Source organism: Salmo trutta, chromosome 35 (genome assembly GCF_901001165.1).
Source record: "Salmo trutta chromosome 35, fSalTru1.1, whole genome shotgun sequence".
NCBI lineage: Eukaryota > Metazoa > Chordata > Actinopteri > Salmoniformes > Salmonidae > Salmo > Salmo trutta.
Window position 1 is genome coordinate 5,609,417 of NC_042991.1, and position 15,921 is coordinate 5,625,337.

General features: G+C 44.6%; 2 protein-coding genes across 3 annotated transcripts in view; both read right to left on the reverse strand.

Moving 5' to 3' along the window:
- LOC115174491 (MAX gene-associated protein-like) overlaps positions 1 to 2,422 on the reverse strand; it is a 29,017-nt gene extending 26,595 nt beyond the window's left edge. For both annotated transcript variants that reach the window (XM_029733069.1, XM_029733068.1), the window contains exons 1-2: positions 1,929 to 2,422; positions 1,686 to 1,764 (exon numbers count right to left, since the gene is read on the reverse strand). In XM_029733069.1, the coding sequence (XP_029588929.1) occupies positions 1,686 to 1,764; positions 1,929 to 2,309 (460 nt within the window). In that variant the 5' untranslated portion in view covers positions 2,310 to 2,422. The remainder of the gene's footprint in view (positions 1 to 1,685; positions 1,765 to 1,928) is intronic.
- Positions 2,315 to 15,192, reverse strand: LOC115174391 (T-box protein VegT-B-like). The gene is made up of 4 exons (XM_029732907.1): positions 15,067 to 15,192; positions 11,903 to 13,224; positions 2,435 to 2,730; positions 2,315 to 2,346 (listed from the first exon to the last, which is right to left on the reverse strand). The coding sequence occupies exons 2-4, from the start codon at positions 13,147 to 13,149 to the stop codon at positions 2,315 to 2,317; spliced, it is 1,575 nt and encodes a 524-aa protein (XP_029588767.1). The 5' UTR covers positions 13,150 to 13,224; positions 15,067 to 15,192.
- Between the last annotated feature and the right edge of the window lie 729 nt (positions 15,193 to 15,921).

The window sequence follows — 15,921 nt, forward strand, 5'->3', positions numbered from 1 at the left end:
AATAACCTCAGCCATTAACACTCCCCCATTCTACCACAGTAATAACTGTGGAGGGAGACACTTTCGATCAGTCCGCATGGTCAATGCAGCACATGCAATGTTGATGACAACAATGTTGTTTCCACTTTGATCTTAATATAAATCCACAAGCTTTCTATAACTACAATATTAGCTTCTGTGTCTTAGATCTCAAACAGAGGCTTCTAAACAGCTTCTACCCCCAAGCCATAAGACTCCTGGACATCTAGTCAAATGACTACTCAGACTATTTGCATATTTACCCCTCCCCTCTCCACATCACTGCCACTCTCTGTTGTCATCTATGTATAGTCACTTTAATTAACTCTACCTACATGTACATATTACCTCAACTAACCGGTGCCCCCGCACATTGACTCTGTACCGGCACCCCCCTGTTTACATTATGATTTTTTACAGTTCCTCTTTGTTTACTTGTTACTTTTATCTCTTATTCTTATCTGTATTTTTTAACTGCACTGTTGGTTAGGGGCTTGTAAGTAAGCATTTCACTGTAAGGTCTACACCTGTTGTATTCGGGCGCATGTGACTAATAACATTTGATTTGAGCTAGTTTGTTTTTTCTTAGCAAGTTAAGCTAAATCGTGTTAGCCACTAATGCTAATCACTAGATAGCTGGCTAGCTAATAAAAGTACTGAGTCGGAGCAAACGTAGCTAGCTAATACAGCCTGATACCAGTGCTGCTGGAGGCATGTTGTTTGCGCAACAGTATCTTCTAAATCAAAGAGGAATAGGCGAAGCATGAATATGTTGGCTACATGAATAAAGATTTAATGTAGCCAAAGATTATAGGGTCCCCTCGGAAACACGGAACATCACTTTGGTTCCGACCCTGTCACAATAACTCGTCCATGGCATTTTCATTCGTTGTCATGTCAAACACTGTATTCAACATGCCCACTATGATTTATATTTTAACTATAGAATTAGAATAAACATTCTATTTTCCATGATTCCAAAAGTTTTGATCTAAATCGCAATTGCAACATTTGGTTAAAAATAAGGCCTAGTATTTTTGCCCATATCGTGGCAGTGTGGAAATGATCTCAAATGAGTGCAGGAAATGCAGGAAAAGATTTTAGGTTGAAGTTGAACAGTGTAAAACAATCAGAATGGAGAAAGACCCATTGAAATCATTTAGAATATATGTGTTGCCACCGTAGGGTCACGCACTAGTCATAAAGCACATGTAGAACTTTTATTAATCAAAAACATAAAATCCCATCAAATACTGTCCAACATTTGAAAAATACCATATATGATATGATATTTTGGCTATATCGCCCAGCCCTACTTTCAAGTGTAATTCATTTACTACTAGGCTAGGCGTTAACATTTCTCAATTAGGGAATAATACTATGTCTATTAATACGTTCCCTTGTTGGCAGCTATGACAAAATCCCTGGGCCTGCTAATAGTGGCTCTACTCAAATGAGAATGAATAATAACCCAGTGAAAGCAAGTAAGTCTTGTGTTGACATCCCATATCATACTGCATTGTGAATGGCAATCAGTGAAAAAGACAGTTGGCGTTGGTGTTATATTTTGTGTGTCTCCAGGCGTCTTGTTGCCAAGTACGCTGCTAGAGAATGACAAGCCCCTTTCAGAGTGTGTACAGTAGAACAGAACTTCTTTGCAGCCTTACCAGTTCTCTCTGGGTGTTCCTGCATTACTGGTGACGTGTTACTGGGTGGCATATCCTCCACACGGACACCAAGAGCTTCCTGTGACACAGAGGAAGAGATGACATGTTCAATACCATCTGCACCTTCAGAAAATATACACAAAGTTTCCCACTTATATTTTCGACTCAGGGGATCTAAATGAACAGTTGTCTGAAACTCTTTTTTCCCCCCATAACTCTCAGAGCACGAGTGTTGTGTTTTACCTTGGAAGTAAAGGACACAAAAAGTAGACCCTCCACGTCGTCCAGTTGCGGCTGCATAGCGACAGTTACCGGGCTGCTTGTTAACGTGACAGCCGCTATCGCCACATTAGTCCCCTTAGTGACTCTTCCTGCATTGCCCCAACGATTGCCCCCTGATTTCCACCCCTTCTTCCATGGCTTTGGGACGGCAAAGGGTGAGGCGGTGGGGGTTGCAGGTGAGGGGGTAGGGGGGAAAGGTTTGGGAGCGATCTTCTGTAATTTGGATGTTTTAGGGGTTAAGCTGGCTGCCTTGCCCTCTTGAGGTTCGGGAACCAAAATGGGCGAGGTCATGGTGGGTTCTACAAACGTAGCCTTCTTTGAGGACGGAACCTCAGACTTCATTGGTTCTACAGTGGAAGGTTCTGAAGGCTTTGAACAGCTGTTGGTGTGTAACACAGCATACTGTGTAGCATTATGAGGGTTAGCAGTCAGGCTGACCTGTATGAAGGGGTCCGTCCCAGCCCCACCTTGTCTCTCCTCCCCAGCCCCCTGCCTCTCCCCAGCCCCCTGCCTCTCCCCAGGCCTGGAGGCTCCTGAAGGCAGGGCTAGCTGGGCTTGGAGGTACCGTCTGTGGAAGACGTGGTCACCGTCACTATCGTCAAGATCTATGCCCTCAAGATCTATCCCCTCCTCACTGGCAGACACATCAGTCTGGCTGGCATTGGAGTCTGCTGTAGGGGCTGTACCAGGGGCAACTCTCCTCAGCTTCCCTGAGACTTCAGCCTCCACAGGGTGAGTAGTAGAGAGATAATTTTTCTTCATGCTACAACACAATGAGCGATTTGGTCTAAATATGAAAAAATAAATACAATTACATCGGTGTATCAAAAATGTATGTCAAAATGAGTAACATTCAGTGAACACACACCAAGGAAAACGTACAGTTATTACTATAACTACTGTTCCCTAAAGGAGGAAAACGAGGTACAACACAGCTGTGGGGACACAGAACATTAGAATCCCATCTGACAAGGCCAATGAACACAGTGCCTCACCGGAAGCCCCACCTTCCACAGGTGATAAACCCCATGCACAGATGAATTTCTTAAATTCAGTACCGCTCCTTCACCGAGTCCAGAACTGGGCAGTGCGGGCCAAACAGGGAACCGTAGTTATAGACATAACTTTGTTTCCTTTTAGTCGGTCAACTCGGTACAACACAGCTACGGGGACATGAAATCACACCCCAAGCGAACCCCAGCAGACACCAAATCAAATGGCCCATGGCAGAACACCCAGAGTTCCAACCTGACATGAAAACCTGCGGTCCCAGGTACTGCGCAATCTGCTCGCTGCCTAATGACCTTCTCCTGGCCTAGCCATAAGCACACTGTGGGCAGTGACGCCAACTCGACACAGCACATAATCTCCTACAGGCAACCCTTTAAAACAATGCCCAAGATGCAGCCAGACCCCTGGTGGAGTGAGCACATACATCATTAGGTAATTCCTGCCTTTTGCTGTCATATGCCAGAGAAATTGCCTCCACAATCCAGTGTGAAAGACGCTGCTTGGAAAGCACTCTACCACGAGCCAGATTAGCAAACCAGACAAAAAGTTGGTCACACAAACGGACACCCCTGGTCCGCTCAAAGACACAGGGAATGTAAGCTAGAGACCTGTAGGATAGTCATGACAAGGGTTGCAAAGCAGCAGAAACTTTCCTGTACATTTTGGGGAATTTTGTTTAAATTAATTTAGCTTAAATTCATTATGTGGGATACACATAAGGCATTTCAAGGTCTTGTGGTATATGTTGGTTAAACTATCCCCAATTCAATAGAATTGCAACCCTCTGCATGCACAGTGCATTCTTCCATCACATGTGCAGTGCACTCTTCCATTACTTGTAAAGCTGATTCTCAAGATCTTGCACACTAATGAGATGCTACTGAACCCACACTACTACACTGTCTGAGTCAAGGACTACATGCTTTCTGGTAAGTTTTGATTACAATACTGGGTGGGCTGAAGATATTTTATATGACATACATGATTTTTTGTTAACTAGTAAATAGTAGTCTAAGGTATTCACACTGGTGACAGACAATGCTAAAGTGGAGGAGTCCTACCCTCACATCACACCCATTGGCTGTGCTGCTCATGCATTAAATCTGCTCCTCAAGGACATCATGGCACTGAAAACAATAGATACCCTCTACAAGAGAGCCAAGGAAATGGTTAGATATGTGAAGGGTCATCAAGTTATAGCAGCAATCTACCTCACCAATCAAAGTGAGAAGAATAAGAGCACTGCATTGAAGCTGCCCAGCAACACCAATTGGAGTGGTGTTGTCATCATGTTTGACAGTCTCCTGGAGGGGAAGGAGTCTCTCCAAGAAATGGCCATATCACAGTCTGCTGATATGGACAGCCCCATCAAGAGGATCCTCCTGGATGATGTATTTTGGGAGAGAGTGGTAAACAGGCTGAAACCTATAGCAGTAGCCATTGCACAGATTGAGGGAGACATGTTCAGACTCTGCTTGCAGATGTAAGAGGAGAAATACGTACTGCCCTGCCCACTTCACTGTTGCTCCAAGCAGAGGAAACTGCAGTTCTGAAATACATCAAAAAGCGTGAAGACTTCTTCCTGAAGCCCGTACACGCCGCAGCGTACATGTTGGACTCCAAGTATGCTGGCAAGAGCATCCTGTCTGGTGCAGAGATCAACAAGGCCTATGGTGTCATCACTACCGTGTCTCGCCACCTTGGCTTGGATGAGGGCAAGGTTCTTGGCAGTCTAGCGAAGTACACTTCCAAGCAAGCGCTTTGGGATGGAGATGTAATATGGCAGTCGTGCCAACTTATCTCATCAGCCACCTGGTGGAAGGGACTTTGTGGATCTGAGGCTCTTTCCCCTGTTGCCTCCATCATCCTCCAAATCCCACCAACATCAGTCGCCTCAGAGCGCAACTGGTCCTTGTTTGGGAACACGCACACCAAAGCACGCAACAGGCTGACCAATACAAGGGTTGAAATATTGCTGGCCATCTGGGCAAATTCGAGCCATCCTCAACAAGGTTGGAAAGTGACAGTGAAGATGAGGCCTCAGAGTCTGATGTTCAAGAGGTGGACACTCGGAGGTCCAGGGAGAAGACATGGAAGCCTGAGAGGAAGACAACCAAAGCTTTAGTTTCTAGACTATCATTTTACAGATGTATGTTGAAAACGTTTTTGGGAGATGCGATGGATCATTGGGGATCATTCAATAGTCCTTTTCTTTTGTTGTTCAGTGAAATCATCCCATGTGAATAGTCAACTAATTTAATTAAAGTTCAATTCATTTGCAATTATGTCTTCATCATTTGCAATTATGTCTACTTATGGTAAGGTAAAAGGTTTGTTTGTCTCCATATGATATGGTAAATATATCCAATGCAAAAAAACATCTACATTTAAAATGGTATTAATATTCATTTGCATATATTCTCATTAATTCCCATATATTCCCGTTAATTCACATATATTCCCGTTAATTCCAATATATTCCCGTTAATTCCCACCTATGAATATTCCCCAAAATGTGCAACCCTAGTCATGACCTTAGGGGTGAAGGCCTCATTAGGACGCAACGTCACCTTAGTCGCCAAGGGCGAAATTCATACAGGAGGTGTGAACGGATAACCCTTAGAGAGGTCCAATGTGTTTAGCCGAGACCAAAGCCACGAGAAGGGCGACTTGTAGGAGAGGACTTTTGGATCCACACACTACATTGATTTAAAGAGGGCTCACACAACACATCCAAACCCCAAATGGGGGAAATAGGCTAAGAATGTGTGTGTGTGGAGGACAGAAGGCTAACATAGGGATAATACAAACAAGGCTACTGATAGAACTCTGTTACATGGCAAAGACCAAGATGATAGCCCTACAGTATGGACAACATGCAGAGACGTTGAAACTAACCATGTGTAAACCCTCCAGCCTGAGACGGTGCACACCTTTAAAAAAAACGCACAGCTCAATTCCCATATGACACGCTGAAATAGCTGCCTTATACACCTTAATTAAGGGTGAAGAATGAACAGCCTTGCTCAAAAAGCAAGACTGTCCACCAGAGAGCTCTGAAAAGGAACAATCCCTATATTTTGGCAACAATGCTTAAATGCCCACCACTTGTAACCATACAACCTTCTTGTGGAGGGTGCCCTTGCCTACTGTATTGTAGAAATAACGTTCAGAGGTAAACAAACCACATGCCATCAGACTGGACCGAAATGAATGATCTCTGCAAACCAAGGTGGTCCAACGACAAGCCACAAGGATCAACGACAAGCCCTCCCATCGCACCCTGATTCAGCCCACGCTGGAGGTCCACAGGGGAAAATGCATAAAGAAGGGTCCCCACTGGTTCGCGAGAGCATCAGTTCCTAACGGAGCACTCAGGTCCCATATCGAAAACAACAGCCAACAATGTGCGTTCTCACAATGTGTAAAAGATCTACATCGGCCCTGCCCAACTTTTCCCATATCTGGGAGACCACCCAGGGGTGCAGACTCCACTCCCGAGAGCGGGGGCCCCCTGGATAGCAGAGCCTTGTAAAATGCGGGTTTCAAATATTGCCAGCAGTTCTTGATTTAGTTGACACTTAAAAGGACTCCAGTCTTGATTTATTTCTGTCTGTATCATGCTCTTGTGCTTCATGAGCTATACTTTTTGCAATCTAGAGTCCCTAACTGTAAACACTTCACTGATGAATGATTAATTTTGTATGACTGACCAGTTTTGCCTTTGTGTCTTGTTCTGGGCATGGATGAAGAGTCCACCAAGGCAGCCATTGAGGACACTACTGTGGGGATCTACATTATCAAAGACCATGTGAGTGAGGAACCAGAGGACACTGGGATTATCCTTGAAGGCGTCAAAGTGCTGCAGAATCTGGGCAACGTAGAATTTGCTGTTGCAATGCTGTTCGGCCTCATGTATGCCATGAACCTCAGTTACAAAACTGAGCTCCGCTACAAGTCTTTCAGAAGCTTTTATGGAACTGAATGGGGAAAACTTAACAAAGTTGTTGCATTTAAAAACAGGCTGTTTCAGTGAGCTGTTTTGTTGTGTGTTTCAGACTGTAGGTTGTGTTTCCCACTGTATGTCTGACTTATGTTGAACTTGTTAGATTGTTTACAAAAACTCAAAACAGAATGAGCATGTTTAAAAGATGGAGCTATCGTGATTTTGTAGTGTTTTGAGTAGATGCCCTTAATTTTCTTTGCTGCTTATGGAAAAAGTTCAGTTTCACTTTGTAGTGACTTTTAGTCAATATAATTAACATGCACCAATATGTACACATACCTACCTCATTCTTTGTCTGTTACTCCTTATGAAAAATAACTGCCTCATTTTGTAACAAAATGCATTAGAGAGTGTGACCAATCATTGTTAGGATAACTCCTTTTTTATACACATACATACATACATACATACACATACATACATACATACATACATACATACATACATACATACATACCCTACATTACTGTGATTTAGACCTGTGCAATTCATTGAACACTGAATGTCAGTAAATTGACATTTGTCATTCCAAAATAATAGTCATTTTTTTAATACATGCCTTTAGCCTTTGTCACTGATACAAATGGTATTTTGCTCCTTTGTTACACATCTTTAGCATGTACACCTTTAGCATATTTCTCTATTCATTTGTGAGAATACAAACACTAAGGTAGAAAATGGCATCATTTCATCTTGTGCTTACATTAATAATTATGTAGAACCTTGTCCATAATATAAATTATGGGCAAGGTTCTACATAATTATGAGTAATATCACCGATAAAAGAATGTTAATTATTAAGTAGTGATCAGGTTTAGGGAACATGATCAAATCCATTTGAAGCTACACATTTAACTCAAATAAAATTAGCTTTACCAAATCATGTTAGATTGATTCTATTCCATTACAATGCATTTTTACTTTAACAAATTATATTTGCTGGACAAAACGAAAATAAGTAAACTGAAAAAGAAAAGAATGGTGTTTATCTAACATGTTTCATTCATGTGGAACCAAAGTATACATTTGAATTAAGTCAATTCAAAGCACCATTTGTTTTCAGTGCACCCACGGCTGGAAAGGCCGCATCAGCAACAGCCAGAGGGGAACCACAGCTATCATAGAAGCCATTATCCCTAAAAGGCGCAGGCACTGGCAAAAACGCACTGTGTGACCAAAATGAAATTGGGCCAAGCAAATCCAGAAACCAGCCTCCCTCTGCGGGGACATGAACGCACGATTCTCGACTGAGTGGAACTCGAGACCCAGAAACGGAATGCGCTGAAATGGAGTGAAACAGCTCTTCTCTTGACTCACTATGAAACCCAGAGACTAACAACGGGAAACCCGCATGGGTGTGTAACACCACCTGCTCCCTCGACTCTGCTACCACCAGCCAATCATCCAAGTAGTCCAATATCCTGAACCCAAGATACCACATACGTGCCAAACCCACCTCCACAACTTTGGTGAAAGTGCAAGGCCAGATGGAAAGCCCGAAACTCATAGGCTACAGCCTCAAAATGGAACCTCGGGAACTTTCTGTGAGGGGGCTATATGGCTATATGGCCACATTAACGGACGCATTCTTCAGGTCGATGGAGGTGAACCAATCGCCCTGGCGCACTGACTGTAACAACCAGCTGTTTGTGAGCATTCTGTATTTGTAGACCCTGAGGTGCTTGTTCAGGGCACACAGGTCTAAAAATGGGATACAAAGTCCCGTCCCGTTTTGGAACCAGGAAATACCGTCTGTACCAACAATACTGGGCCTCTGATATAGGAACCACTCATATTGCCTTGTTCTGGAGAAGGGAAGAAATCTGCTCTCTCAAAACGGGCGCTGAGGCCTCCGGAACAGTCGATGTAATGACGTCGTAAAAACGTGGGGGGACGCACAACGAATTGTAGCCTTTACCCCAACGTCACTGTTTGCATAATCCAGGGCGACACTGCGCATGCGCGTCATTGGTCGACACAGACAGTGAGTCTCCCGTAAAGTGCCATCTGAAGGTGGACTGGGAGAATTTGGTTATGATTTCCACCACTTTCGAGAACTGAGTGTCTTGACTGTAAGCTCACGTAGAGGACACAACACTCTTGACACCTGTGAAGACCGCGGAACTTGGTGTAGAAACAATGTGTTTAAGTGCCGACATTTGCCTGAAGCCCAGTCCACTCTGGGTTGGCCGTGCCACTTGGGGGTATTGTTGTCACAGCAAAATTCTCTCATCTCGCTAGGTGCGCAGGGGCTGCTGCTCTCTGGGCCCGCTGGGAAGGCAGAGTTTGTACCTTCAGACACACAAAATGGTTGAAAATGGGAACAGTTAGCTGAAATCAGGGTAGCTGAAATCGGGTGCTCCTACCGCCAACAGCGTTTGACTTTATAATAATAGGACCGCAAGCCTTTATCATTGAGTTTTTTACAGAAATGTTTGGCTAATGGCTAGGAATGCCTTGGAAATCTACCAGTCAATCGCGATCGACCAGATAGTGACCACTGCCGTAAGAGAAGGTACACCTTGTCAAGCTGCGCCCCCACTCCACTGACAAGCGCGCAGCTGCTCGACGGCATAGATCAATGAACGGCGCACTAGAAGCCAGGGATTGTCCTGGTGCCCCGAAGCCAAGCCCTCCATCTCGATCTCAGAAAGAAATCTGGAACAGTCCAGAGACACCATGTCGTCACCCGAATGTGAGTCCTGTCTAACACCGAAGGAGACCAAGATATCAGCTCGCTCTGATTATACAAAACATTAAGAACTGCTCTTTCCATGACATAGACTGACCAGATGAAAGCTATGATCCCTTATTGATGTCACTTGTTAAATTCACTTCAATCAGTGTAGATGAAGGGGAGGAGACAGGTTAAAGAAGGATTTTTAAGCCTCGAAACCATTGACACATGGATTGTGTAGGTGTGCCATTCAGAGGGTGAATGGGAAAGCCAAAATATTTAAGTGTCTTTGAATGGGGTATGATAGTAGGTGCCAGTAACAACAGATTGTGTCAAGAACTGCAACGCTGACAGGTTTTTCACGCTCAGCAGTTTCCCGTGAGAATGGTCCACCACCCAAAGGACATCCATCCAACTTGACACAACTGTGGGAAGCATCGAGTCAACATGGGCCAATATCCCTGTGGAACGTTTGACACCTTGTAGAGTCCATGCTGCGAATTCAGGCTGTTCTGAGGGCAAAAATATTACGAAGGTGTTCCTAATGTTAGGTATACTCAGTGTATATCGCCATGCTGGGATGATGGCTCCACGTGATCCGACCAAGAGCCCAGATCCACACTCGTATCCTGCAACTCAGACTCCACCGAGATACAGGCACCCAGGGGAGGAAAGTCAACTACAATTCTACTAAGCCTTCTAAGGAAGGGTGTTCTCTTGAGAGGGCTTGTACACAGCCGGCGACAGTGGTCTGTGGGCTAGCATAGACTGGAATATGTTCCGGGGGTCACCCAACGGCATCGGGGAGTATACCACCTCAGTCATCGTCTTCATCAATAAGTGCATCGACAACGTCGTCCCCACAGTAACCGTACGTACATATCTCTACCAGAAGCCATGGATTACAGGAAACATCCGCATCGAGCTAAATGCTAGAGCTGCCGCTTTCAAGGAGCGGGACACTAATCCGGACACTTGTAAAAATTCCCCTTATGCCCTCAGACCATCAATCAAGCAAAGCATCAATACAGGATTAAGATTGAATCCTACTACACCGGCTCTGACGCTCGACAGATGTGGCAGCACTAAAACTATTACGGACTACAAAGGGAAACCCAGACACAAGCTGCCCAGTGACACGAGCCTACCAGACAAGCTAAATGCCTTTTATGCTGACTTCGAAGCAAGCAATACTGAAGCATGCACGAGAGCACCAGCTGTTCTGGATGACTGTGTGATAATGCTCTCAGTAGCCGATGTGAGCAAGACCTTTAAACAGATCAACATTCACAAAACCGTGGAGCCAGATGGATTAGCAGGACGTGTACTCGAAGCATGCGCGGACCAACTGGCAAGCGTCTTCACTGACATTTTCAACCTCTCCCTGACCGAGTCTGTAATATCTACATGTTTCAAGCAGACCACCATAGTCCCTGTGCCCAAGGAAGCGAAAGTAACCTGCCTAAATGATTATCGCCCCGTAGCACTCACCGGACTATTTACATTGACACCCCCCCATTTGTTTTGTACACTGCTGCTACTCTCTGTTTATTATCTATGCATAGTCACTTCACCCCTACCTACATGTACAATTTACCTCAACTAACCTGTACCCCCGCACACTGACTCGGAACCGGTACCCCCTGTATATAGCCTTGTTATTGTTATTTTATTGTATTACTTTTTTATAACTTTTTACTTTAGTTTATTTGGTAAATATGTTCTTAACTCTTCTTGAACTGCTCTGTTGGTTAAGGGCTTGTAAGTAAGCATTTCACGGGAAGGTCTACACTTGTTGTATTCGGCGCATGTGACAAATAAAAAGTTTGATTTGGTCGCACGAGTTGGTTCGATCCAGGGCAGCCAGAGCATGCACCCAGCTGAGACATACACGACAACACTTATGAATATCATTCCAAGACATGGTGAAACCTCATGACTGTGGGCAAGGTTGTGAATTCCAACCCAGCTTAAAAGCCTTAGTTGACTCGTTCGTGCTAGTCATCTTACTTACAACCAGTTACCAAGTTACCGAGGATAAACAGCCATAAGAATAACCTGTGGATGGCGAGGCTTCCTGGTGAAGCATGGTGATCACTGGCCTTGTCAGATGGGATTCTAATGTTCTTCAGTAGAGGGCACTAGTGCGCGAACTCCCCATTGCTGTGTCGTACCGACTTGACCGACTGAAATGGAACAGCTGAATTACAGTACAACGTGATAACAAAAAGCTTCACTAACCTGAGATCAGCCACGCCACTCACAGTCACAATCTGCTCAGTCCCCTCACGACCATCGGGCCTAGCGGAGCTCAGACCAGGGGAGCGGGTATCTTCCTTCCCCGCCTGAGACTGCTCTGGCCTGGGCTTGGTGAGGCGCCGGCTGCCGCTGTCCTCCCTGAAGCCCTTAGCAAAGGGATTATAGTCTATCTTCAGCTGGGTGATCATGGTGTTCTGGTATGACGTCACAGCATAGAACTCTGTCTGCGGGAACGTGAAGGTCATGACCTTCGGACTGAAGAGCTGGAGGTAGAGCAGTTTAGGGTCAAAGCCAAGGTCTTCTCCCTCTGCGATGGGGATCACGTGTAAACTGGGCCTGTAGCGGTGCATGGAGTGCAACATCACAAGCCCCTCCTGGTCCAGGCAGTGGTTAGTGAGTTTGAGTTTATAGAAGGAGACCAGGCTGGCCATCCAGACCTTCCCCAGGGCTGATGAGTCCTGGTGGGGGAAGACTCTGCTTGAGGCCTGGGTGTGTGGTTCTCCAGGACCACTGGGTTCCCACTCCAGGTTCCAGCGATGGCGGTATGTGTCGATGGGGGTGATTGACAGGACTAGAGCATAACGGCGTGTTGGTTCCAGACCCGTCACGTGGTAGCGGCAGTAGGGGAACATGCGCCGGCCCTGCTTCGTCAGGATCATCTCGGTTCCACAGCGATGGAACTCCTTCCAGACATTGCTGTTCTCCAGAGTGACCCCCACACCGCCACATGACCTCACCGCTGAGGGGCCTCCCTCCTCGGGCTGCAGGCCTCCGGGGGCTGGGCCACTGGCAGCGGGTGATGAAAATGGGGAGGGGAGGGCTAGTTTGGCATCACTGTTTGTCATGGTGGCAGCTGATGGAGATGCTGATGCTATGGGTGGGATGGCTGCCTTAGCATCAGTGTTTGCCTTACTATACATGGGTAAGGCTATAGTTCTACTCGCTTCTTTGTTTGTAATGGCGTCAGTGGATAAAGCTATGCCTAAGTTAGCTTCACTCTGTGTGGATGATGCCATAGCTAGGTTGACTTCAGTGTTTGTTATGGCATCGGTGGATGAAGCCATGGTTACGCTGGTTAAGCTCGCATCCTTGCCTGTCATGGTTACAGATTGGTCCTCCACCCCATCCTTGTTGGCCAGGCTTGGCTTACTGGTGACGCTGTCAGATGAAATTGATGTGGTAATAGCCAAGTCCTCTACCCACTCCTCCATTACAGTAGGGTCCTCCATAGTAAATGTTGTATTATATTCTTATTTCTGTTTAAAGCACATCAAGTTGAACGATGGTTATTTTCAGTTGACATCCTGGAAGAATCCAAATATGTTATGTTAGAATAATGGCTCATGTCAGTGACCAGATAATAGAGAACTAACTAACTAACATGTCAGGATGTCTACATTAATTATTATGGCATCAAAAATAACATTTAGCTGTCCAAATTGTATGTAAGAAATAATGTGCTGGAACATGATGAGATTGAATTTAAAAAATGCATTGTTTTCATATTTGTGATGGACATGTCATATCCACTGTCTGCTATAGAGTGAAGAAGTGTAGGGTTATCCAAAAACTGTAGGCCTATCCCAAAAGATTAGACTAATTTGGCTTACACCACACTTTACATCCATTTCCTGCTGTGTATCAGCTTCTAGTGTTTGGGAATTTGATTGAACAAGGGCATTGTATTCATGCAATGTGTCCTTCAAGTGGAGCGGGAGAATTTGCTCACTATGCTCTCTTCATTTGGTAACTTGCGCCGTCAGCTCCTAAACCCGAGACTAGCCACTCCCCTGCACAATTAATGCAAGACCCTCTGGTGAGAATCTAAGTTGATTAATTAATCTACTAGCCTACAGGCTAAGCCTACAATAGTCTACAAAACGTTACAAAATAGTTACAAAACAATATCAAAATTATTAGGCTAAATGTTTAATAATTGTATGCACTGGTAACCAGGGTTGGGGAGTAACCTGTTACATGCAATCTGATTACAAAAAAATGAACCAGCTACATTACCAACAAAAATATTGTAATCAGATTACAGATACTTTTGAAAAACTAGATTACTTCTTGGATTACTTTTACATTCAGAAAGGATTTTGCCAATACACTGACACCTTTGTTTTCTCAATGACATTCAATTCAGCATTGAAAAAAGGCACACGTTTAAAGAGTCTGACCACATGTCAAAGACCACTATGACGACACACCAAATGCATTTGATGGATCCTTTTTGTCTTCTAATGCCTTTTTCCAATGTGAAAGTAATCAGATTACATTACTGAGATTGGGTAATCCAAAAATTACAGATTACAGTTTTGGATAGGTAACTAGCTACCAACGGATTACATTTAGAAAGTAACAAACCCAACCCTGCTAGTAACCTAGCCAAAAGGACAATTCAAATTCACATTTTGATTAATCAAAATGTAGGCTATTGGCTAAAATGCAATTAATTACATTTCCTACTGGAGTGTCCTTGTCAATTTCAGTTCAGAAACAATGCAAATGGTCCGTTCAGGTATAGATGTGCGTAGGATACTGGAGGTTGTATCATTAATGTTTGTTAATTAAATATGGTTATTCCAAATCATATTTCTTCTCACTTATCAAACAAACCATTGTTTTCCATGAGCTTTAAATTAACTATTTCTTTTTAAAAAAAAACACAGGCCAGTCGAGTAGCCCTTAAAAGTTGTTTGACACCACCCTTCGTCCTGTCCTCACCAAGCCACGTTGTAGGCCTCCATGTATTTAGCCAGCAAATTAAAAAGTTGCCCATTCACCGACGCCTACCTTTCACAACCGTAACGTTAGTGTGCGTTGCGCTGTTTGGAGAGCAACTATTACAGCGCAAACTCCAACTGTTGCGTGCCGTCATCGAAACAAAACGCCTCGAAATAATCTTCGAGTATGCACATTAATTCACAAATGGGAGGCCGCCGAAGCCACGCAACGTAGCATCGGACCGTGCACAAGGTCGACCAAGGCGCGAGCACAACATCAACCCGCAATGGCGCGTGATTTACCACGCCAGCGCGAGGGAAAGCGGGAGTCCCATCCGGTGGATATCTGCCACCTCGAGCCCCATTCGTGGCCTCGGACAAGTCTGTGCAACAACCAACAAATACACAAATTGACTCTACCTTTGTGAATCGTGTAGGAATCGGACAGTGTTGTGACTCCTTCCACTTCTTGGCTACCTCTCACTCCTTTCGAATATCTATTCTATTTAAATGCTCACTCCACGGAGGCACACACACACACATCCGTGCTCGGGGTGACGTAAGAGTCACCATGGCGGCACACACACACACTTGGGTTCGGTTTGTATGTGTTTTGCAGGCTCCCTCCAGAGGTTTAGCGGGCTGTTTCTAAGGTGCAACGGCCACACAAAGGCATGAAAGACTACCGACTCAATCTTTAGTCCACCTGATAATGCGAGATAAAAAACGCGCAGCAGCTCGGTTTTGAACACCTTCATTGGGGAAAAAGAAATATTTAGCCTATATTACTGCTGTGTGTGTGTCTGTTGGACATCTGTTTGCCTGTCTGTCTCATATTTGGTCTGTCTGGCTGTATGACGATAGTCGGTTTGTCTTAGGTCTACCTGTCTGGCTGTATAATATGTTTCTGTATGTCTGTCTGACGAGAGTCTGTCTGTCTTATGTCAGTCTGTCTGTCTGATGATAGTCTGTCTGTTTTATGTCTACCTGTCTGTCTGTCTGCTGACGGTCTGTTTGTCTGTCAACAGAATTAATGGGGCGGCTGGTAGGTAACCTAGTGGTTTGAGTGTTGGGCCAGTAACGTAAAGGTTGTGAGATCGAATCCCCGAGCTGACAAGGTAAACATCTGTCGTTCTGCCCCTGAACAAGGCAGTTAACCCCTATGTCAAAGTGTGCAAGTTGTTACATTGTAGTCAGAAAGTAAAACATGTAGCCTAATACAATGTTACAGTAGGCTATGTGTGAAATAAATTATACACTTTAAAAATGATTCTT